General features: G+C 45.5%; 1 protein-coding gene across 2 annotated transcripts in view; it reads left to right on the forward strand.

Annotated features, from left to right (window-relative positions):
- The window catches only part of LOC136632216 (uncharacterized), a 234,116-nt gene that overhangs the window by 170,382 nt on the left and 37,845 nt on the right, over nucleotides 1-25,889 (forward strand). For both annotated transcript variants that reach the window (XM_066606947.1, XM_066606946.1), the window contains one exon: nucleotides 220-353. In XM_066606947.1, the coding sequence (XP_066463044.1) occupies nucleotides 220-353 (134 nt within the window). The remainder of the gene's footprint in view (nucleotides 1-219; nucleotides 354-25,889) is intronic.

Below are 25,889 nucleotides of genomic sequence, written 5' to 3' on the forward strand. Positions count from 1 at the left end.
TCAATAGAAACCTTGACACACAGGTACACGGCATAGCTCTGATAAGCAAAAAAGGTTCCAGTTGAATGACTTCCAGCAGAGATCATGAAAACGTTCAGGAATACCATGGCTTTTCTCTGTGCTGAAGTCTGCTTTGATTATCTATAATTGGAATAAGTTATAAATCAGATACATTGTCCTTGCCTATTAAGACATTTTTGAACTTTTTTTTTTTTATAGGGGAAAGAGCGATATTTTATGTGAACCAACCTAGCGAACTTGCTTTTAATGATGGAGCACCAGTGATCTTCAGCTGTAAAATAGATGAAAAGAATTACCTCCTGTGTGTAGAAGGAATGTCTGTTATTATTAAGGTAAGATCCAAGCCCATATAATACCTGACTGCTATGGCCCATTACCTCAGATACGTATAATCCATCCATACTAATATTGTAAATGCAAAAGTAACTCTGTCTGTTTGTTACCTTTTCACGGCTAAACCTCTGAAGCAATTTTGATGAAATTTGGCAGGGAGATAGCCTGAATCCTGAGGAAGGACATTGGCTACATTTGTAGAGTTCTAGAGAGCAAGACAAGACAGATTTATTTGGTAATGCACAGACGCACCTCCGCTCCACCCCAGGCACCACACCGTGCGGCAAGGAGGAGGGGAAAGGGGTGCACATCATAAGCTATGCCTACAAAAACGGGCAGATACAAGAGGGCAAAAGCTAGCAGGAATACTCAGCGTTACCCAGGATTAAAAATTGAACGAAAGACACATTAACATGCCCACAGCAACCAATCACTACACAGCTTTTATTTTACCTCAGCAGTATAACAAAGAGCAACCAATCACAGCACTGCTTTTATTTTACCTCACACATTGAAGAATTCAAAGCTGAGTTCTAGCAACCAACCACAGCGCAGCTTTCATTTTACCACAGCAGTATAAGAAATGCCAACCAATCACAGAGCAGCTTTTATTTTACCTAAGCTGTGTAAGAAATGGCTTCCTTTTTGATAATTGTATTTATCTATTTTTTGGTCTTCTTTTAATATGCTGCGCACGTCAAATCTGACACATAGCTTTAACAGAGCTTGAGCTGCGAAAATTAGTAGAACCCAAGAATCTGATGAGCATGCTGAGGCAAGAAGGCATCAACAAGCTGAAAGACGAGCTGTCCTTAGAGCAGTAGAGATCCGGAAGCAGTCTCAGGCCCGTCTGACTGTAGATTATCAGCCTTATACATCTCTTAGAGCTACAGAGACATTGGAGAAATCTCGGGTCCGCTGAACCCTAGATGCTGACCGCCACACATCTCTCAGAACTAGAGATTAGAGATGAGCGAGCATACTCGTCCGAGCTTGATACTCGTTCGAGTATTAGGGTGTTCGAGATGCTCGTTACTCGTAACGAGTACCACGCGGTGTTCGGGTTACTTTCATTTTCTTCCCTGAGAAATTTGCGTGCTTTTCTGGCCAATAGAAAGACAGGGAAGGCATTACAACTTCCCCCTGCAACGTTCAAGCCCTATACCACCCCCCTGCAGTGAGTGGCTGGCGAGATTAGGTGTCACCCGAGTATTAAAATCTGCCCTCCCGCGGCTCGCCACAGATGCCTTCTGACATAAATCAGGGAAAGTGCTGCTGCTATAGGGAGACCGTTAGGAGTTATTTTAGGCTTCAAGAACCCCAACGGTCCTTCTTAGGCCATAGAAATCGCAGATCGCACCTATGTGCGATCTGCGATTCCTGTTCTCTTCTCTATATGCGCTCAATGGGGCCGGCGGCAGCAGCGCAGACCCCATTGAGAACATATAGAAGACAAATCATTCTTCTCTGCCACAGCTGTAACAGCTGTGGCAGAGAAGAACGATGTTTGCCCATTGAATTCAATGGAGCCAGCAATACAGCAGGTTCCACTGAAAGCAATGGGCTGCTGGCGATCGCAGGATGAATTGTCTGGAAGGGGTTTAATATATAAGCCCTTCCCTGCAATTCATCCAGAAATGTGTTACAATAAAAATATATACCGGCGTATAAGGCGACGGGGCGTATAAGACGACTCCCCAACTGTCACCTTATACGCCGGGAATACAGCGGAGCAAAGAATAAAAATCATTACTCACTTCACCAGTGCTTCTGCGGTGCTCCTGCAGGCTGTCGCCCCCTCCTGGTCCCCGGCAGAGCCTTACTAAAAATGAAGGTAAATACATAACATCTATAGAGCCGGATACACCATTCATGTATCATTTACCTAAAGTCCATAAGAGTCAGATCGATCCACCGGGCAGACCCATTATAGCAGGTGTGAATTCGATCACTAGTCGACTTGCAGAATATGCTGACAGACGTCTGCAAAAATATGTTTTATCGCTCCCTGCTTATTTGCGGGATACGAGCCATCTGTTAGAGTTGATCAGTAATTTTACGTGGAAAGAGAGCTATATTTTTTGTACTCTTAACGTTGAGTCACTATATTCAAATATTCCACACGAATTGGGTCTTTTGGCTATAAAAAAATTTTTAGATAGTGACCCCCTTATGCCACCCAATCAAAAAAAGTTTTTATTAAAAGCGGTTGAATTTATATTAAAAAATAATTATTTTTTATATAAAAAAACATTTTATTTGCAAACGCTTGGAACAGCGATGGGCTCTAAAGTCGCGCCGGCCATAGCAAATCTTTATATGGGTAATTTCGAACAAATGCGTTTTTTAGATCCTAATATTATATTTTTTAAAAGATTTATAGATGACATTTTAATCATATGGGATGGGTCTTTAGATAATCTTAATAATTTTATTAATAATCTTAATCAAAATAATTTTAATTTGAAATTTACTAGTACTGTTAGTTATAATGATGTAATATTTTTAGATTTAGTTTTAAGACATGAGAATAGTAAAATTATTACAAAAACAAATTTTAAAAAAGTTGATGAAAATTCGTACTTAGATTTTAGAAGGTGTCATGCTAAAAAATGGAAACAGAATATACCTTATGGACAACTACAGCGGATTAGACGAAATTGTACATTGGACTCTGATTATGAGGAGCAAGCTTTAGTTTTAAAAAATCATTTAAAGAAAAAAACTACCCAGTACAAATAATAGAGGATGCATATAATAAATTAGATAATAAAAAAACGGATAGAGTAGAAAGGATAAATAAAACACAAAATAGGACCAATTTTAAAAACCCAGCTTTTATCACCCGATACAATAGTGATCATGCGGCAATTAGGAATATTTTTAAAAAACACTGGCCAATAGTTTTGAATGATCCTTTTTTAACGGACCAACTGGAAAAAAAACCCCTTGTTAATATTCAGAAAAAATACATCGATACAAAATTTAATAGCACCCTCTGATCCTGAGAGGAAAAAGAAAAAATTAGTAGCTATAGATTCTAAAAAATCGGGAAATTACAAATGTATGCATAATAAATGCAAATGTTGCTCAGTCATCTCACACAATAAAACTCATATAGATTACAATAAAATAAAAATACCCATTTCTCAACACCTCACATGTAGTTCTACACAAATTATTTATTTAGCAGAGTGCCCTTGTGAGCTCAAATACATAAGTAGAACCATTAACAGTTTAAAAAAACGGATCAGTAACCATAGACAAAACATAAAAAATAATCTTTTGGATTCACCGTCTCAATACACTAACCCCCTTTGGACTGAATGAACTTTTAGAAAAAATTTAGCACATTTATTTTTTCTTTTATTAAATTATTAATTCTTAATTTATTATTAATTGATCAGTATTGCATATTGTATTATTGTAACTTGTTTCCGTAGGGTCTTTACATAAATTATTAATTTATTATGGTTATTGATGGTATATTAATATATTTTTATATATACATATACACATTATAAATTTTATTCTATAAGTAATGAGAATATTGATGCACAATGAGAATGTTTTTTTAAATACTATTTCGTTTATAGCAATATTAATACACTATAATTAACCCCTTCATGACATGGCCTATTTTGGCGTTGAGGACCAAGCGATTTTTTGGTATTTTTCCATCTCCATTTTTCAAAAGCCATAACTTTTTTATTTTTCCGTGGACGCGGCCGTATAAGGGTTTGTTTTTTGCGTGGCGAACTGTAGTTTTTATCGATGCCAATTTTGGGTACATAGACTATATTGTAAATTTTTTTTTTTTTTTTAATGATAGCAGAGAGAGAAAACGCATCAATTCTGCCATAGATTTTTTTATTTTTTTTTTACACCGTTAATCATGCAGCATAAATGAGACTTTCCATTTTTTCTGCAGACCGGTACGGTTACAACGATACCAAAATTCTAACATTTTTTTTAGGTTTTCCCACTTTTCTGCAATAAAAACCCTATTTTTGGAAATCTTTTTTCTATTCTAAATTGCTGCATTCAAAGTCACGTAACTTTTTTATTTTTTGATGTACAGAGCTCTATGAGGGCTTATTTTTTGCGAGACGAGCTGTAGATTTTATTGGTACCATTTTGGCATACATACGACTTTTTTGATCACTTTTATTGCGTTTTTAGTGAGGCAAAATGCTAAAAATGAGCATTTTGCCTCAGTTTTTTAGCTTTTTTTTTAGCGTTTTTTTCGGTGCACAGTCAAAAGCATGTGCAGCTTATTGTACGCATCGTTACGGACGCGACAATACCAAATATGTGGGGTTTTATTTTTTTTTTACCTTTTTTTATGCTAATCTGAGAAAAAGCATAAAAAATGTTTTTTTTACTCTTTTTTTTTACATTTTTTTTAATTCATTTTTTAAATCTTTCTTTTTTTTACACTGTTTGTGTCCCTCTGAGGGACTTTAATCACTGCCCTGATGATCGCTGTCATAAGGCATGGCAGAGCTACTGCTCTCCCATGCCTTATCGCTCATACAGCGATCTCAGGCATAGGCAATACAGGACGCCAGTGTCTGGCGTCCTGTTGCCATGGTGACAGGCCGGGCTCTCGCGATGACATCGCGAGTTCCGGCCGGAGACAGAGGGAGCCGCGCTCCCGCTGTGAACTCTTCCCCTGCCGCGATCTACTTAGATCGCGGCAGGGAAGGGGTTAAAAGTGGCGGGCGCATCTCCGATGTCCCCCCGCTGCTGCAGCGAGACGTCGGCTGTGACTGACAGCCGGCTCCCGCTGCGGGATAGCGCTGGATCATATGTGATCCCGCGCTATCTCCAGGAAGTAAGTTTACGCCCTGTTGCGGGAAGTACCCCGCTCCCAGGACGTAAACTTACGCCCTGCAGCGGGAATGGGTTAAGTGTGGCTAGATACATTTAAATTTGAACTTGACCGTACCGTGTTTTCGGTCGCTTTTAAATAAAGCTTTATTAATGAATATATGGAACACTCACAGCGTTCCATGTGATGTAGTTCTAATTTATACTACCAGTGACGTAATTGTGGGACGGGAGGGGTGTTTCCCACACCTCCTACCTTTCCCTAGGGAGCAACTTTGATTGCTACTTTGAAAGCATATGGAAGCATGTGAGTAGACTATTTAAAGACCTGCTTTGTAATACTTGTATGTATGTTTTTTGAGCTTGAAAAAGGCGATTGTATTCGTCGAAACGCGTCGCTCGTATCTATGTAAATAAATTTAATTATATTTACACTTTTTCATCTTTTATCCCGACGAGCGCAAAAGCAGCTTTTTTCTTTTACTATTAGTGTTCTGGGTCTGTGCTGGGTGTAGTAGTTCTCCAAATTCATACGCAGCCAGCTAAGTGTTACAGCAGGCTTGCGCAAAATAATTTCCTGGCTCTGTCTGGGCTCTGAAATCACCGCTGTATTGCAGTTCACAGTGCAACACTCTGCAGTTCTGTGACATACCCTAGGGCCAGAAGTGCTTAGGCAGGGACAGAAGACATATTATTGATTGAATATAGGCAGTGGGCCTTTGCAAAAAAATTGGTGGGAAAAAATCTATTTGGGCTGCCTGTGAGTGTCCTCAGTGTTCTGGGTCTGTGCTGGGTGTAGTAGTTCTCCAAATTCATACGCAGCCAGCTAAGTGTTACAGCAGGCTTGCGCAAAATTATTTCCTGGCTCTGTCTGGGCTCTGAAATCACCGCTGTATTGCAGTTCACAGTGCAACACTCTGCAGTTCTGTGACATACCCTAGGGCCAGAAGTGCTTAGGCAGGGACAGAAGACACATTATTGATTGAATATAGGCAGTGGGCCTTTGCAAAAAAATTTGTGGGAAAAAATCTATTTGGGCTGCCTGTGAGTGTCCTCAGTGTTCTGGGTCTGTCCTGGGTGTAGCAGTTCTCCAAATTCATACGCAGCCAGCTAAGTGTTACAGCAGGCTTGCGCAAAATTATTTCCTGGCGTTCCGTAAGCGAAGTCAGCCTCCAACCACAGGCCAATAAGCGGCACATTTAATTACAGCGTTCTGTTTCTGCATTACTGGTAATACAGCATGCTGAGGGGTAGGGGTAGGCCTAGAGGACGTGGACGCGGCCGAGGACGCGGAGGCCCAAGTCAGGGTGTGGGCACAGGCCGAGCTCCTGATCCAGGTGTATCGCAGCCAACTGCTGCGGGATTAGGAGAGAGGCACGTTTCTGGCGTCCCCACATTCATCACACAATTAATGGGTCCACGCGGTAGACCTTTATTAGAAAATGAGCAGTGTGAGCAGGTCCTGTCGTGGATGGCAGAAAGTGCTTCCAGCAATCTATCGTCCACCCACAGTTCTGCGCCGTCCACTGCTGCAACTCAGAATCCTCTGGCTGCTGCGCCTCCTTCCTCCCAGCCTCCTCACTCCATTACAATGAGACATTCTGAGGAGCGGGCAGACTCCCAGGAACTGTTCTCGGGCCCCTGCTCAGATTGGGCAGCAGTGGTTCCTCTCCCACCAGAGAAGTTTATCGTGACTGATGCCCAACCATTGGAAAGTTCCCGGGGTCCGGGGGATGAGGCTGGGGACTTCCAGCAACTGTCTCAAGACCTTTCAGTGGGTGAGGAGGACGATGACGTTGAGACACAGTTGTCTATCAGTGAGGTAGTAGTAAGGGCAGTAAGTCCGAGGGAGGAGCGCACAGAGGATTCGGAGGAAGAGCAGCAGGACAATGAGGTGACTGACCCCACCTGGTTTGCTACGCCTACTGAGGACAGGTCTTCAGAGGGGGAGGCAAGGGCAGCAGCAGGGCAGGTTGCAAGAGGCAGTGCGGTGTCCAGGGGTAGAGGCAAGGCCAGACCGAATAATCCACCAACTGTTTCCCAAAGCGCCCCCTCGCGCCATGCCACCCTGCAGAGGCCGAGGTGCTCAAAGGTCTGGCAGTTTTTTACTGAGAGTGCAGACGACCGACGAACAGTGGTGTGCAACCTTTGTCGCGCCAAGATCAGCCGGGGAGCCACCACCACCAGCCTCACCACCACCAGCATGCGCAGACATATGATGGCCAAGCACCCCACAAGGTGGGACGAAGGCCGTTCACCGCCTCCGGTTTGCACCGCTGCCTCTCCCCCTGTGCCCCAACCTGCCACTGAGATCCAACCCCGCTCTGAGGACACAGACACTACCGTCTCCTGGCCTGCACCCACACCCTCACCTCCGCTGTCCTCGGCCCCATCCACCAATGTCTCTCAGCGCACCGTCCAGCCGTCGCTAGCGCAAGTGTTTGAGTGCAAGCGCAAGTACGCCGCCACGCACCCGCACGCTCAAGCGTTAAACGTGCACATAGCCAAATTTATCAGCCTGGAGATGCTGCCATATAGGGTTGTGGAAACGGAGTCCTTCAAAAGTATGATGGCGGCGGCCCCGCGCTACTCAGTTCCCAGTCGCCACTACTTTTCCAGATGTGCCGCCACAGCCCTGCACGACCACGTCTCCCGCAACATTGTACGCGCCCTCACCAACGCGGTTACTGGCAAGGTCCACTTAACAACGGACACGTGGACAAGCACAGGCGGGCAGGGCCACTATATCTCCCTGACGGCACATTGGGTGAATTTAGTGGAGGCTGGGACTGAGTCAGAGCCTGGGACCGCTCACGTCCTACCCACCCCCAGAATTGCGGGCCCCAGCTCAGTGGTGGTATCTGTGGTGGTGTATGCTTCCTCCACTAAAGCACCCTCCTCCTTCTCCTCCTCCTCCAACGCAACCTCTGTCTCGCAATCAAGATGTGTCAGCAGCAGCACGTCGCCAGCAGTCGGTGTCGCACGGCGTGGCAGCTCAGCGGTGGGCAAGCGTCAGCAGCCCATGCTGAAACTACTCAGCTTAGGAGATAAGAGGCACACGGCCCACGAACTGCTGCAGGGTCTGACAGAGCAGACCGACCGCTGGCTTGCGCCGCTGAGCCTCCAACCGGGCATGGTCGTGTGTGACAATGGCCGTAACCTGGTGGCAGCTCTGCAGCTCGGCAGCCTCCCACACGTGCCATGCCTGGCCCACATCTTTAATTTGGTGGTTCAGCGCTTTCTGAAAAGCTACCCACGCTTGTCAGACCTGCTCGGAAAGGTGCGCCGGCTCTGCGGACATTTCCGCAAGTCCCACACGGACGCTGCCACCCTGCGCACCCTGCAACATCGGTTTAATCTGCCAGTGCACCGACTGCTGTGCGACGTGCCCACACGGTGGAACTCTACGCTCCACATGTTGGCCAGGCTCTATGAGCAGCGTAGAGCTATAGTGGAATACCAATTCCAACATGGGCGGCGCAGTGGGAGTCAGCCTCCTCAATTCTTTTCAGAAGAGTGGGCCTGGTTGGCAGACATCTGCCAGGTCCTTGGAAAGTTTGAGGAGTCTACCCAGGTGGTGAGCAGCGATGCTGCAATCATTAGCATCAGCATTCCTCTGCTATGCCTCTTGAGAAGTTCCCTGCAAAGCATAAAGGCAGACGCTTTGCGCTCGGAAACAGAGCCGGGGGAAGACAGTATGTCGCTGGATAGTCAGAGCACCCTCCTGTCTATATCTCAGCGCGGTGAGGAGGAGGAGGAAGATGAGGAGGAGGGGGAAGAGACAGCTTGGCCCACTGCTGAGGGTACACATGCTGCTTGCCTGTCATCCTTTCAGCGTGTATGGCCTGAGGAGGAGGAGGAGGAGGAGGATCCTGAAAGTGATCTTCCTAGTGAGGACAGCCATGTGTTGCGTACAGGTACCCTGGCACACATGGCTGACTTCATGTTAGGATGCCTTTCTCGTGACCCTCGCGTTACACGCATTCTGGCCACTACGGATTACTGGGTGTACACACTGCTTGACCCACGGTATAAGGAGAACCTTTCCACTCTCATACCCGAAGAGGAAAGGGGTTCGAGAGTGATGCTATACCACAGGACCCTGGCGGACAAACTGATGGTAAACTTCCCATCCGACAGCGCTAGTGGCCGAAGGCGCAGTTACGAGGGCCAGGTAGCAGGGGAGGCGCGGAGATCAGGCAGCATGTACAGCACAGGCAGGGCAATACTCTCTAAGGCCCTTGACAGCTTTATGGCTCCCCAGCAAGACTGTGTCACCGCTCCCCAGTCAAGGCTGAGTCGGCGGGAGCACTGTAAAAGGATGTGTATTCAAAAGTAGGAAAAAACTCACTTTATGCGCTCCGTCAAACCGTGTCAGAATAGAGGAATCTTACTTGTTGAGGGGTGCCTGGACTCCTGGCACCCCCAATATCCAAGGAAGCAGAAAAAACTCCAATGGAGCAGGCGTATTCTTCATAGGTCGGTTTATTTCATATAAAATAATTAAATTGGCGCTGCAACGTGTTTCGGCTTCTGTCAAGCCTTTTTCAAGCATAAAAACAATTGGCAAGTGGTCTCTATTTATAGCAAAAAACATGGGGGACAGTATTACGTTCAGACACGTGGCACAGCAATGGGCACGAAATGTGCCCCTTGCTTTGCCAACCTATACATGGGGGCGTTTGAGGAGACTATCTCAGATCCCCACATTCGTTTTTATAGACGCTTCATTGACGATATCATCTTGATATGGGATGGCACAATCGATGAGGCGAACAGTTTCATTTCCCAACTTAACTTTAATAATTGGAATCTTACATTCACGGGATCCCTCAGTCCCATTAAAGTTACATTTTTGGATTTAGATATCAGTATCAAGGACGGTAAGATTGAGACCCAGACGCATTTCAAGGAAGTAGATGCCAATAGCCTGTTAGATTTCCGGAGTAACCACCACAAAGCATGGAAAACGAACGTCCCGTATGGACAACTCAAGAGGATTAGACGCAACTGTACCTCTAATGTAAGCTTTGAGAAACAAGCGAAACTATTGTGCGACAGGTTTAGAGAAAAGAAGTATCCAATGACTCTTATACAGGACTCCTATAAGAAAGCTAGGGATGAGGAACGAGTACTGGGAAAGAAAAATATAATACAGTCCCAATCAGAAGAAAAAGGAGTGCTACGGTTTATCACAAAATATAATAATAAACATAAGGAACTGAAACAAATCATATTAAAACATTGGAACATACTTAAAGCTGACCCACATTTGTTGTCAGAAATTCCCATAACACCGAACATAACCTACCGTAAAAATAAAACTTTTGGAAACATCTTAGCACCTTCTTGTCCCCAATTAATTAATTCAAAACCTTTCTTTAAAAATAATACATTATTCCAAATCACAGGATCTTATAAGTGCGGAAAAACTGGTTGTAAATGTTGTAATAACATCTGCAACAAAAGAAAATCAGTCGATTTAGGTCCAACCATTCCACCTCATCAAATAAAACAGTTTCTAACATGCAATACTGAAAATCTAATATATCTCATCGAATGTCCTTGTTCTCTACGTTATATAGGACGTACCTCCAATACACTACGGTGTAGATTGAATCAACACCGTTACAATATTAAGAGACAATTCTTGTCGCATAGTGTGTCCAAACACTTTTCAATCTACCACAATGCAGACCCCTCAGGACTATCCATTACTCCTCTGGAGCAAATCATACCAGGCAATCATTCTAGACTAGTGAGAAAAGAAATGTTTTACATATTCAAATTTAATACACTACACCCTCTAGGACTAAATGAAACGCTTGAGAAATTTCATTAGAGAAAAGGAGTTTTTCAATCTAAAAAGGTTTCTTACTTTTAAAAAGCTTTTTAACATTTATTTATTTTTTATTTGTAGGATAACCCCTTGATTTTAAACCGATATATTGAAGAATTATTATATCTCATTTATGGATTACTTCTAACTAGAACTTTTTATTGCATGACAAGTAGCCTTATTTCCCCTCTTTTTGCTTCTCAATTTATTTATTATTATTTTTATATTCTTCTCCTTCCCTTTTATATTTTTACTCCATTAAGGGATACAATAGATACCAATATGCAGTATTGGACCCTCTATCTATCAGTTGGGACATTGTTTTTAACTGATAGTCTATTTACATTTGAATTCTGATCCAGAAGGGTTTCCGTAGTTAATCACATGATACACTATGGAAACACCTTCTTCTCTGCGGCTCCCCGTTGACTCAATCATGTGATATAACGTCCTGGAATATGGACGTCACTACGCATAGCGTAGCTTTATATTACTATGCCACGGGAGGAAACCGCATAATTGCGAGGTGTAACACCCCCGTATGCGATCGTCAGCACGTCTAGCGCAGTATCATGTGACCACCCAATGATCTGGTAGGTAACCTCCCAGAAGTGATGCGGTTAGACTCCGCCCCCTCCATGGAATTACATGTACGGACGTCACCACGTCCGGCGTAGTACCATGTGACCACCCTATGACCTGGTAGGTAACCTCCCAGAAGTGATGCGGTTAGACTCCGCCCCCTCCATGGAATTTCATGTGCGGACGTCGTTACGTCCGGCGCAGCACCACGTGATTTTCCCAATGACGTGGTGAGAGGTTTCCTAGGGGCGATGCGATAAGACCCCGCCCCCCTTCTCGTAACCTGGGATACCTAACGCTTACCAGTTAGACCTCAGGGAATGCTTTAATCTTTGGTGCAGTAACATAGCACCTCCTCCCTTGTTTCCGTGGATTCCAGATTACGTCACAGAACGGCGCCGCGCTACATGCGGGCACCACCCGATAAGTTTCATTTTCATATATTATTATATATATATCCTATTAACAATAGTAATAGAGTGTTATAAAGATGGGGATACTATATTACCTAGGATAATGTAATTATTATTTAGAGGTTGCATTGGATGTCTGTTTTCCCCTCCCCTTCCTCCTTTACCCCCAGTGTGTGTTTGCTATAAATAGAGACCACTTGCCAATTGTTTTTATGCTTGAAAAAGGCTTGACAGAAGCCGAAACGCGTTGCAGCGCCAATTTAATTATTTTATATGAAATAAACCGACCTATGAAGAATACGCCTGCTCCATTGGAGTTTTTTCTGCTTCCTTGGATATTGGGGGTGCCAGGAGTCCAGGCACCCCTCAACAAGTAAGATTCCTCTATTCTGACACGGTTTGACGGAGCGCATAAAGTGAGTTTTTTCCTACTTTTGAATACACATTTCTTTCCTCCTCAACACGGTTGTTTTGGAGTCGCTCGCTGCTGCTCTCCCTGAGGGGATGTTCTAGGACCGTCAACATACATCACCCCATATTCGATTTGAAAGGCTACTTTGGACCAACAAACTGACCGGTCACTTAACCATAGGACCGGATCAGTTGCGGTGAGTGCCTTTCCATATAAGTTCTGTCCTCCATCTTTCCATACACCATTGGAGCGCCGCTTCTGACCTAAATATTTTGACTGTAAAAGGATGGTGAGGGAGTACGTAGCCGATCGCACGACCGTCCTCCGTGACGCCTCTGCCCCCTACAACTACTGGGTGTCGAAGCTGGACACGTGGCCTGAACTTGCGCTGTATGCCCTGGAGGTGCTTGCTTGTCCTGTGGCTAGCGTCTTGTCAGAGAGGGTGTTTAGTGCGGCTGGGGGAATCATCACGGATAAGCGTACCCGCCTGTCAACCGACAGTGCCGACAGGCTTATACTCATCAAGATGAACAAAGCCTGGATTTCCCCAGACTTCTATTCTCCACCAGCGGACAGCAGCGATACCTAAGCAATACGTAGGCTGCACCCGCGGATGGAAGCATCGTTCTCTATCCCCATCAAAAACGGGGACCTTTTTGCTTCATCAATCTGTGTATAATATTCCTCCTCCTCCTCCTGCTCCTCCTCCTGAAACCTCACATAATCACGCCGAACGGGCAATTTTTCTTAGGCCCACAAGGCTCAGTCATATAATTTTTCTAAACAATTTTTAGACGTTTCAATGCTCATTAAAGCGTTGAAACTTTCACCTCAACCAATTTTTATTTTAACTGGGCTGCCTCCAGGCCTAGTTACCAATTAAGCCACATTAACCAAAGCGATTAATGGGTTTCACCTGCCCTCTTGGTTGGGCATGGGCAATTTTTCTGATGTACATTAGTACTGTTGGTACACCAATTTTTGGGGGCCCTCGACTACAGTGTAATCAAATTAATTTTTAGCCCACCTGCATTACAGCTGACGTTACATCAGCTGTGTTGGGCACTGCAATGGGATGTATTTATGTACCGCCGGTGGGTTCCAGGGAGCCACCCATGCTGTGGGTCCACAGGGAGTTGTAACTACATGTGTCCACTTCTAAAGAACCCCAGTCTGACTGGGGCATGCAGTGTGGGCCGAAGCCCACCTGCATTTAATCTGACGTTAGCTCTGCTGTCCAGGGCACTGCAATGGGATACATTTATGTACAGCCGGTGGGTTCCAGGGAGCCACCCATGCTGTGGGTGCACACGGAATTCCCATTGCGGAGTTGTACCTGCCTGTGACTATTTATAAAAAACCGCGGTCTGACTGGGGCATGCAGACACCTTGACAGAATGAATAGTGTGTGGCACATGGGTTCCCCATTGCTATGCCCACGTGTGCAGCTCCAGATGGAGGTGGCACAGGATTGGATTTCTCATTGCTTATGTACAGCATTGTGGACTATCGCCCCGCCCCTTTTAAAGAGGGTCGCTGCCTAGCCGTGCCAACCCTCTGCAGTGTGTGCCTGCGGTTCCTCTGGCAGACGCACTTATAAATAGACATGAGGGTGGCGTGGCATGAGGGCAGCTGAAGGCTGGGCAGGGACAGTTTGGTGTGCACTGTGGACACTGGGTCATGGGGGGGGTGTTGGTCAGCATGTAACCCAGGAGAAGTGGCAGCGGAGTGTCATGCAGGCAGTGATTGTGCTTTGTTGGAGGTAATGTGGTGCTTAGCTAAGGTATGCATTGCTAATGAGGGCTTTTCAGAAGTAAAAATTGTTGGGAGGGGGGGGGGGGCCACTCTTGCCGCTATTGTGGCTTAATAGTGGGACCTGGGAACTTGAGATGCAGCCCAACATGTAGCCCCTCGCCTGCCCTATCTGTTGCTGTGTCGTTCCCATCACTTTCTTGAATTGCCCAGATTTTCACAAACGAAAACCTTAGCGAGCATCGGCGATATACAAAAATGCTCGGGTCGCCCATTGACTTCAATGGGGTTCGTTATTCGAAACGAACCCTCGAGCATGGCGAAAAGTTCGTCTCGAGTAACAAGCACCCGAGCATTTTGGTGCTCGCTCATCTCTATCAACGGGTCAATTTTGATGAAAATAATTTCCGTGACCAATTTGCAATGTTTTGTTTTGAAATGAAGAGTTGTATCGGAATGGATTTTTTCCACAGATTCCAAAATTCTGCATCACATCATTTTTTTTTCACAAATCACGAAAAGGTGAAAATTACAATAAACGTCATTTTTTAACGACATTCATATATGACAACATTTGCAACGTGTGAAAGTACAAACATACCTAGCATTTACCACTTGGCTTCCCTTGAAATTTCTTCTTTTTGGATCTTCCAACAATAGTCATCGTATGTGCAGTCCACTTACTCTGATATATCCTTTTCCATCACTGTAATATACTGATGAAAGCGCTCGCCATGTTCTTCTGTAAAATTACCAAGATTGTCAGGAAAGTAATTTAGATGAGCATGGAGAAAGTGAACTTTGACGCTCATGTTGCAACCAAGCAGTTTATAGGATTCCAACATCTAGTCGACTAATTTGCAGCCTTCGTGTTCTCCAAAAAGTTTTGTACCACATTTCTGAATGCAGTCCACACTTGCAATTCGCATTAACTAATGGTTTTCTCTAATGTGTTGTCCACCATTAATTTTCGTATTTGTGGGCCCATAAAAATGCCAGTTTGGTTTTAAGTGATTGATGAAAACAACACCAAGGTACTGAAAGCATCTACTGTCCCTTCTTAAAGCTGTCACAAATTGCTTCATTAACCCCTAAGTGATGGCCCCTATTGCCTTCTTATGTCCTGCCTAACTGGGCTTTAGTCCTAGAGGACGTAAAAACATGCATCCTCTAAGGATTAAAGCCCCACAGGCTGTGGAAGTAACAACTCCATGCTGTCGGTTACTGGAGGTAGCTGACAACCTGGAGATATCTTCTCGACCTGCAGGGAGCCCCCCCCCCCCCCCCCACGGCGATGTGATTGGTGCTGGATCGCATTCAAGTAAATAAAAAATGCAAAAAAGATAGAGTTTCAGCTCCATGAGAGGGGCTGAAACTTCTCACCCAGGTTCTTTGCGATGCCCAGCGATGTCCTGCTCTGGAACGGACCCTATGCTGTCTTCTGCGCATGCACGCCAAGGAATTTGGCAGTGCATGTGCAGAAGCGCAGATCGCCCAGGAGATTTAAAATTTCCTGGTTCCCGGCTACCTACATGTAGCCGGGAGACAGGAAATTTCACCAGGGAGCGGATGGTCTTTTTCTGGTCAAAACTTCGCTGTCCTGTTTTTATGCCATGGCATAATCAAATTTGATACAACTTCTTTTTGCAACCCTGCAACACTACTTTTTTACTTGGGCTCTACTTGGGAACATGTTCAGGGTCCTGGCAGCTTTTGCATGCTATAGGTCCGACCACTGAGTGGTGAGGAAGAGTGCAGCTGGGAATCAATTGCATGTATCGTGGGATATGTGTTCAACCCCCTCCAGCGCCGGTGGTTACTGTGCATGCGCGACAGAGTGCGGGCCGGCACATCCGCATCGTGTGCAGAAGCCGCCAGACAGGCACTCTGGGGGCATCGGCTCGAACTCCGCTACAGGAATCCAGCATGCGGGCTCCAACCCGCCAGTGTGCAGGAGGCCTAAGGTGTTACCATGCAGCGCGGCACGGGGTCCTGCGGTGGGCGCGCGTCGCTCCGGCGTCGGCTGCGGCGGCCTGGAGCCCTGTGTCGGGGTTATCCCAGCGGCTTGGGGCGGCCGGTGGGCGGCGGCGTGGGCGTGTCTGCCCGTAGGGTGCCGCCCGCACTCCTCCGTTCTTCTTATACAGCAGTGGGTGGAGTTGCCTCCTCCCACTCTCCGCCCCTGGGCGGAACCTTGTGGTTAAAAGACTGGCAGTGAATTGAGCTCACTGCCAGTTATTGGTTCTGCTTGCACCTAGCCAGTCTGTCTGTGGTTTCCTCAGCCAGTCCCTAGTTGCCGGTCAGCTCCCTCTGGTTCCCTATTGTTCTGTCTGCTCTTGTCGGTTCTGTTAGCCTCTACTTTAGTCTGGCCCAGTCAGCACTAGTTGCTATCCAGTATCCTTCCTGTTTGCCTGTGAGCTTTGTTGGTCGGTTCCATCTGCCTCCCCTGTCGACACTCTGTTCCCCCCATTAGGTAGCTTGCTTCTTGTCAGTCGCCAGGTCCCTAGCCAGGGCAGGGACCGCCGTCCAGTTGTCCGCCAGGATTTAGCCAGGGCCGAGGCAAGTAGGCAGGGACAGTGGGGTGCGGGAAGATCAGGGCACCCCATCTGGCGCTCGGGGGGCCGAGTGCCGTAACATAAGGCCTTTGGCGATGTCTCCCGATGGGATCTTTATCTGTTGACCTTTTACTCAACTTTGGCACATGCGCATGTCTGCAAAATGGCGGACGCAAGCACAGAAGCTGAGGAGGGTCCAGGAAATTTAAAATCTCCTTGGTCCAGGCTACTACAGATACATCAGAGCCTGGAGCAGTGACTGAGGGCCACAGTGAGCGGTCTCAGTTCACGTGATCATCATTATTCAATGGATAATTGCGATCACGTAAAAGTAAAAAACAGTAGAACTTCAATGCTCCTTTTAGTTTGTGCCCTGTTGTGCAGCCAGACCGAAGATCAGGGCCACAATAGGTATATTTCTGAACACAGGACAAACGGGGGTATTCATTTTCGTTCAAAAAGTTTTTATTGGATAGATTATACATTATACACGTAAGAAGATAAGGATCTGTAGGCGATGCAAACATAACCCAAACATTATTATAACTTACGCCTACTACAGGTAAACAACCCCTAGATCCCCTACAAAATTAACCAATTACATCCATCTTATCGTCTAAAATATAGTAAACTAACCAATACAAGCAAAGTTAAAATAGAGGAGGAGGGGTGAAAGAACCAAAAAGCAAACCCCAGAAAGGGGGAGAAGATATAAAAAAGAAAGGAGAAAAGAGAAATAATAGGGGGCTAAAACAACTTTTAGTACGGGGGAGGAAAGGGCAGAGAAAGGGGGGGGGGTTAGGATAGGGTCCACAATGAATCTCTATAACACGTATGAAGAAGTTGTATATATATATGCTTTCTGTTGCCACGAATTACTGGCCTGGTGATAAAAGATACCACGAAATGGTATTGGGGGAACACCATCCTCAACTACCCCCTCGCGGGGGACATTGAGTACCTTAAGTATTAGGGGAGAAGAAGGCGTGCGAGAGACCCAAGCCGCCTACCCCGAGGACACCCACACCCCAGCTCTAGCGGTTGTCCTGAAATCCCGCCAAGGCTGCCAAACTGCATAAAAACCTGTTATGGCCATATCCTCCTCAGCCTTCATCTCCTCGTATCGGGCTAATGTGTTAACCGCTTCCATCCAATGGGCCCTGGAGGGGTACAGGTTGGAGCGTCAAAATTTCGGGATTACCTGTCGGACTGCCTGTATAAAAAATAGCAAAAGGCTTTTTTTTACGCTTGCAACGGATCCCGGGAACATGGACAACACAGCCATCTCGCAAGTAAGGACCACAGACAGGCCGCATATATCCTTATTAAACCCCACTATGTCTGCCCACAGTGCAGCCACAGGAGGGCACTCCCACCAGATATGGAGCATACTTTCCCTGCCGCTGGAACAACGCCAGCATGTGGGGGCGGTCTGAGGGAACATCTTGTGCACCTGCTCTGGGGTCCTGTACCAACGTGCCAGGATCTTGACATTAAGTTCCTGTAACCTGGAATATGCCATCCCCTTATGCGTTAGGGTAAGGGCCTTGTGCCAGGTCGCCAAGGGGAAATGTCTTCCCATCTCTTCCTCCCAGGACCGTGCATAGCCTGGGAGCCCGTCCCCCACCTCCCGGTCCAGCAGCATCCTGTATATGAGAGAGATTAAGTGCCTGGGCGAGTCGGAGGACATGCAGATTACCTCGAAAGGAGTCAGGGTTTTAGTCAGACCAGACCCGGGTGTCAGGGATTCCACCGAGCTCCTCAACTGTAGGTAGGTCATCCACGCTCCGGGTGGGACGTGGAGATCAGCAAAGAATTCTGCTAATGGTTTCAATCCCGATTGGCCCACCACGTCCCTCAAGCGCGGAAAAGGGATCATGGGAGTAAGCAGCAAGGACCTATTTTGCTCAAAGGCTTTGAATTGGGGGTTGGCCAGCAATGGCGTGAGGGGACCCGGGACCGACACCAGTGCGCTTTTCACTGCGAAGCCGCCCCAGGCTTCCACCAATTTGGAAAGTAGGGGAGATAAACCAAGGAGGTTTTCGATGCAGGCTCCCGGGCATCCAAAACACCCCTTGAGTAAGCCTGGGGTCCAAATCGTGTTCTATTTCGACCCATAACTTAGATTCCCGATGTTTGAGAAGGTTCAACACGCACTTTGCTATATTGGCTTTGTAATATGCGGAGAAGTCCGGCAAGCCAAGTCCACCCGATTCCTTAGCCCTGGTGAGCGTGCTGTATTTTAATCTAGGTCTGCGGCCTCTCCAGACAAATCTGGCGATTAAGGAACGGGTATGTGTCAAGAAGGGTCTATGTAGTCTAATGGGGAAAGCCTGACATAAGTACAGAAACCTTGGAAGAGAGTCCATTTTAACCAAATTGATTCTACCAATCCACGAAAGAAAAAGTGGGTTCCATTTATTTAAGTCTTTTTCTAAATTTGCTAAAAATGGTTTAAAATTAAGGGCAAATGCTCGAGATGGGTCAGCTGGAAGTTGGATTCCTAGATATTTAATGGAAGTTTCTGGCCACCTGAAGGGGAACTGTCCCTGTATAAGCCGCGCCTCTGACTTAGAGAGGGTGACATTTAGAATCTCCGTCTTTTGCACGTTAATCTTAAAGTTGCTGACTTCACTGAATCTATCAAATTCCTGCATCAGGACTGGGATCCCCACCCTCGGACAGGACATGTATAAAAGAAGGTCATCCGCAAATAGTGAAATTTTATGGTCCGTTTGACCCACCCGCACGCCTCAAATGGAATCGTTCTTTCTAATGGCATTGGCCAGGGTTTCAATTGTTAAGATATATAATAAGGGTGACAGTGGGCAGCCCTGTCTTGTTCCGTTTTGAATAGTGAACGCATCCGACAGGGACCCATTAACCCTAACCCGGGCTGAGGGGTTTGTATACAGTGCCATTATCCATTCTCTCATTCGGGTCCCCAGCCCTAGCCTCTGTAGAGTCAACTCCAAAAACCTACACCGTACTCTGTCGAAGGCTTTCTCGGCGTCGACCGCCATGAGGCAAAGCGGAGACCCTTCGCTCCTTGCCTTCGACATCAAGGATATAGATTTTATCACATTGTCCCTGCCCTCTCTCCCTGGGGGTATTCATTTTGAGCTAAAAGTCTTCATTCATATGTATGAAAGAAAACCTGTTTTTAAAATGACATAATTGCTAAAAAATTGAAAATCGTAATTTTTCTCTTCTGCTTTGCTTAGATGAATTCAAAAACTGTGGGATCAAAATACACAGTATACCCCTAGATTAATTCTTTAAGGGTTTTCAAATGGGGTAATTTGTGAGAGTTCTCTTGTTTTGGCCGTTTCTTCAAGTGTGCAATGGGGCCTAAAACACCTTGGGGAAATCACAGTGGTATAGAAATCTATATATACTAGGTCAGAAGCCCTTCACAGATATAGATAATAAAACTTAATGACTTTTATTAGATAAGTATTAAAAACGTGGGCTCACGTATAACAATCACAAACATCAGACGATACAGAAAAATAAAGAATATACAAAGTCGACCCTGGTAGATTGGTCGTATAAGGTAGCGCGTCTCCTATGAAATTCAAGGAGAGTGCTACAGTATGGTTTGTTCACTTAAAGATATTATTAGGACGTTGTAGTTGTATAGGTACGGGTCTTAGAGGTACCGCTGTTAGAGATAGATGATAGAGGATTTAAAGTGGTAATTGGACCAAAGGTCAAGTCCAATATTTATCAGGATATATATCCGAACCAAGATGGAATGATGGGTATTTTATCTTTAGATAATTATGCGGTACATAAATGATGTAAAAGTACCCGATCGTGGCAGGGTACTAATTAGACGTCAATGGTACTAGAAGAAAGTGCTTGACGCGTTTCCCTGTCCTGGTAAGGGACAGTTCTTCAGGAGGAGAGGTGAGTATCACCATAAGCTAGTATGCAGTAGTTGTGGAACGAACCGACAGTCACCATGGTTCAGTGACTAGTAGGATCATTGAAATCCCTACTATTTATGCGGTGGGGTCCAATAATGGGTAAAACCACCTTTCTAACAATACATATAACTCAAAATTTCCACTTCAGTATTTAATTCCTCGGCATGGTGTCTGGGCAGTCACCAATGTCGGATTCCAAAGTATGCACACCCTTAGGGGAGACTTGGTTGGTAATGCGCTGTAACCCAGTTAGCTCCAACACTTCTGTGGATCAGTGCGATGAGACCCTAGATGTGTGATGTAAGGAGCCTCACACCTCCAAGTCGATACAGGTGACTAGATTGATACTAGGTGGTGACCCCCTGGGGTATACCAATACACCCCTAATAAGGTGGTAGGGTGTATGGTATATCTCAGAGTTCCCCGCGGTCTGGTGGTTTCACTCTCGACACGGGTTGGTGTAACGCCCATTTGTTTAAGTCAGAGGGTGATGCCAGCACAGGCCTAGTAGGGCCATATAATAAATGGCATATCACAATGTGCTCCGCAATCTATCAATATCAGCTGTAGCACAGATTGATATCATGTCAGTCTGTGCAAATCAGCGGGTGATAACCCGTATAGCGGACGACTGAGGGCATAAAGCAATGTGCCCCTCAGTAAGCAGCAGCAACCTCAGACAAGACTGGTAGTACACCAGTCTTGTTGAAATCAGGGGATAATACCCCATAGAGTGTGGATGCCTAAAAGCGGAGAAGGAGTTGAGAGACCCCTTCAGTGTCTGTCCATAGCTGGATTAGACCGAGGTGTGCAAGACATAGAGAGGGAGAGAAGTGGTGCCTGCGGCTCTGATGGTAAGCGGCTGGTCATTAAGTTTTATTATCTATATCTGTGAAGGGCCTAAAACACCTTCAAGCAAAATGTCTGTTCTGTAAACCTCCCGCTGCTTCTATCGGCTTAAGACTGTTGTGCATACAGATAGAAGATTAGGGGCACAATGGGTATGTTTCTGTACACAGGACAAATAGGGGTATCCATTTTGGGGCACAAGTCTTCATTCATATGTGTGCTGTACAAAAAAAAAAAGTTTTTTTAAATGACATGATTGCCAAAAAATGAAAATCGTAATTTTTTCCTTCTGCTTTGCTTAGATTAATTCAAATACTGGGGGGGTCAAAATACATAGCACACCCCTAGATGAATTCATTAAGGGGTCTAGTTTTCAAAATGGGGTCAACTGTGAGGGTTCTCTGTTGTTTTGGCCGCTCAAGGGCCATACAAGTGGGCAATGGGGCCTAAATTACCTTTAAGCAGAATTTTTGTTCTGAAAGCCACCGTCTGTTCCTTTTGGTTAGAGCTCGTTGTGCATAAAGACATAATATTAGGGCTACAATGGACAAAAAGGGGGATACATTTTGGGGTGAAAGTCTTCATTCATATGTGCTGTACAAAAAAACTGTTTTTAAAATCTGCTGAAGGTCGCCAGGAGGCAGGAGATGTCACCCGGGACCGCGGTGACCGGTATCCACCGGATAACAGTGATCATGTAGAGTTTAAAAAAAAGTTTAAAAAGTTAAAGTTTCATCTCCCCTTATGGATTGTATTCATGAGGGGAGATGAAATTACATAACTAAGATCCCCATATTTATCCACAAACCTTACCCCGGCTTCTGCGCATGCGTCTGTCAGCAAAATGGCAGACACATGCTCAAAAGTCAAGTATTGCGCAGGAAATTTAAAATCTTCCTGCTCTTGGCTACCAAAAGTAACCGAGAGCCTGGAGATGTCATAGGAAGGGGGCTGGCCACATGATCACCGTTACCCAATGGATAATGGAGATTACGTAAAAGTTAAAAAAAATGCAATCAGTGAGAGGCGATGAAACTTTTTACCAAAGGCCTCCATATTCGAACCCCGACGCGGTCCTCCTCCACAGACCTTACCCGGATTCTGCGCAATGCAGGCCAAACGCCCGACCACATGTGGAGAAGCTGGGCAGCCCAGCAAAAATGTAAAATCTCCTTGCTCATGGCAACCACCTGTCACCGTGAGCCTGGAGCAGTGACTGGGGGCCTTGTTGAGCGGTCTCCGGTCACGTGATAAAAAGTAAGCGATCTACCTTAGGTAGAATTCACAATCTACAATTAAGTAATATACAAAATAGAATGCAGCATGTTCTATTTTACCGCGCTATCCGCAACATAGAGCCCATCATGCTCTATGGTCGCAGATATACCCACAGCCCATACGCTATTACATTGTGTATGGGCTGCGGGTACCCGCCTCATCACAAAGCGACTGTGCGGAAAATACAAATAAAAATAGTGTACTGCACAGGACCACCTGTGTGAGTACACAGTTAAGCGCAGTACATTACGCGGCCATGTGCAGGGCCACAGCCAGCCTCAAAGCTGGGAACTGTGGGCCTCTGCAAGAGTATTCAACATATGGCCCTGTCAACCCAGCATTATTCAGATCGCTACCAGTAATGCGTAATTTACAAGAAGCCCCGGGAACGTTCGCCTTCCTGCAGTTCCAGGAGCAGCTTTATGAGCGCCTTCTGTGTGAGACCGCCGCACCTCAGCAAGCTTACAAAGCCTCACAGAGCGCCACTTTTCTCACACCCTATCCCTGCTGCTGAGGTCAAGAAATATCCCCCCAAAAAGCATAGGAGGAGCGATACCTGATTTAATTGCGCGATTTGCCCATCCCAACCAGGCCCACATAATTACCCCTGTCTTCGGACATACCACACAGTTTACATTATTACCTATATCCAAGATTTAGGGAACGCCAAAAAGATCACGGAGGGTAGGATTATTTTTAGGGAGTCAATTTTTTTTCTGCATAAGTGAGCAATGGGGCCTGGAATTTATTCAGTTGAGCCCTGAGATCCAATTGGTGTTCCCTCTATTGTAAGCTTAGCCATGTGTCTTGTAAGTAGATTAGGGCAACAAAGGGTATGTTTCTGAACACCGGACAAGCAGGGGGATCCATTTTTGGGTGTAAGCCTTCATTCATATGCGTGCTGTACAGAAAAACCTGTTTTTAAATTGACACAATTGCCAAAAAAATTAAAATCGTAATTTTTTTCCTTCTGTATTGCTGGGATTAATTCAAATACTGTGGGGTCAAAATACACAGTACACCCCTAGATGCATTCGTTAAGGGGTCTAGTTTTCAAAATGGGGTCATTTGTGGGGGTTCTTTATTGTTTTGGCAGCTCAATTGCTCTGCAAGTGGGCAATGGGGCCTGGAATTTATTCAGTTGTACCCTGAAATCCAACGGGTGTTCTCTCCATTATAGGCCTAACCATGTGTCCTGTAAATAGATTAGGGCCAGAATGGGCATGTTTCTGAACACGGGGCAAACAAGGGTATCTATTTCGGGATGTAAGTCTTCATTCATATGTGTGTTGTACAAAAAAACCTGGGGTCATTTGTGGGGGTTCTCCATCGTTTTGGCTGCTCAAGGGCTCTACAAGTGTGCAATGGGGCCTAAAACACCTTCAAACAAAATGTCTGTTCTGAAAGCCACTGGCTGCTCCTTTCGGTTTGGGCCCCCTTGTGCATAGAGACATATGATTAGGGCCACAATGGGTATGTTTCTGAACACAGGACAAACAAGGCTATCTATTTTTGGGGGGCAAGTCTTCGTTCAACTGTACAAAAAAACTGTTTTTAAAATGACACAATTGCCAAAATGAAAATCGTTATTTTTTTCCTTCTACTTTGCTTATATTCATTCAAAAACTATGGGGTAAAAATATGCAGTACACCACTTGATGAATTCGTTAAGGGGTCTAGTTTTCAAAACGGAGTCATTTGTGGGGGTTCCCAATCGTTTTGGCCGCTCAAGGACTCTACAAGTGTGCAATGGGACCTAAATGCCTTCAAGCACAATGTCTGTTCTGAAAGCCACCGGTTGCTCCTTTCGGTTTGGGCCCCGTTGTGCATCCAGAGAGGAGATTAGGGCCACAATGGGTATATTACTGAACACAGGACAAACAGGGGCATCCATTTTGGGGTGGAAGTCTTGATTCATGTGCGTGCTGTACAAAAGAAACTGTTTTTAAAATGACACAATTTACTTGAATTCATTCAAAAACTGTGGGTTCAAAATGTGCAATAGACCCCTACATTAATTCGTTAAAGGGGATGTCTCGCGGCAGCAAGTGGGGTTATACACTTCTGTATGGCCATATTAATGCACTTTGTAATGTACATCGTGCATTAAATATGAGCCATACAGAAGTTATTCACTTACCCACTCCGTTGCTGGCGTCCCCGCCTCCATGGCGCCGTCTAATTTCTGTGTCTTCTGGCTGCTTTAGACGTGCTTGCGCTGTGCGGTCTTCTGCCTGGTGAATGGGGCCGCTCCAGCGCGCTCGCGCCGGAGAGCTGGTCTGCGCGTCGTCATCGTAGCTCCGCCTCTGTCACGTGGTGCCGATCAGCCAATGAGGTGGCTGTATCGGCAGTGGAACGCAAGACAGGAGAAGAAAATCCACGGTGCACCATGGGAGAAGACCCGCGGTGCACCGTGGGAGAAGACCAGCGGCGCCATCTTTAAAAGAAGAAAAGAAGAAGCTGCAGAACGCTGATGCAGGTAAGCGAAATGTTATTTTTAAAAACTAACACATGCTTTCTTTTTAACAGGGAATAATGCAGGGGTCTATCAAAAAAAAATATATTTCGATTTCGCTGCGGGACAACCCCTTTAAGTTGTCTAGTTTTCAAAATTGGGTTCATTTGTGGGGCTTCTCTATCATTTTGGCCACTCAAGGGCTCTACCAGTGTGCTATGGGGCCTAAAATATCTTCAGGCATAATTTGTTTTGAAAGCCCTGGCTGCTCCTTTCATTTTGGGCCCTGTTGTGCATACAGACATAATATTAGGGCCACAGCGGGTATGTTTCTGAACCCGGAAAAACAGAGGTATTCATTTTGGGGTGTAAATCCTCATTTTCATGTGCACTATAGAAAAAAAACTGCCTTAAAAATGACATATTTGCAAAAATATGTCATTTTATTTTTTCTCCTCTAAATTGCATTCATTCATGAAAAAAAACTGTGGGGTAAAAATATTCATGACACATAGCAGTGAATACATTAAGGGGTGTAGTTTTTAAAATGGGGTCATTTGTGGGGGTATCTATCATTCTGAGGCTGGATTCACACGAATGGATATCGGCTCGGTTTTCACGCCGAGCCGATATACGTC

The sequence above is a fragment of the Eleutherodactylus coqui genome, chromosome 6 (assembly GCF_035609145.1).
Source record: "Eleutherodactylus coqui strain aEleCoq1 chromosome 6, aEleCoq1.hap1, whole genome shotgun sequence".
NCBI lineage: Eukaryota > Metazoa > Chordata > Amphibia > Anura > Eleutherodactylidae > Eleutherodactylus > Eleutherodactylus coqui.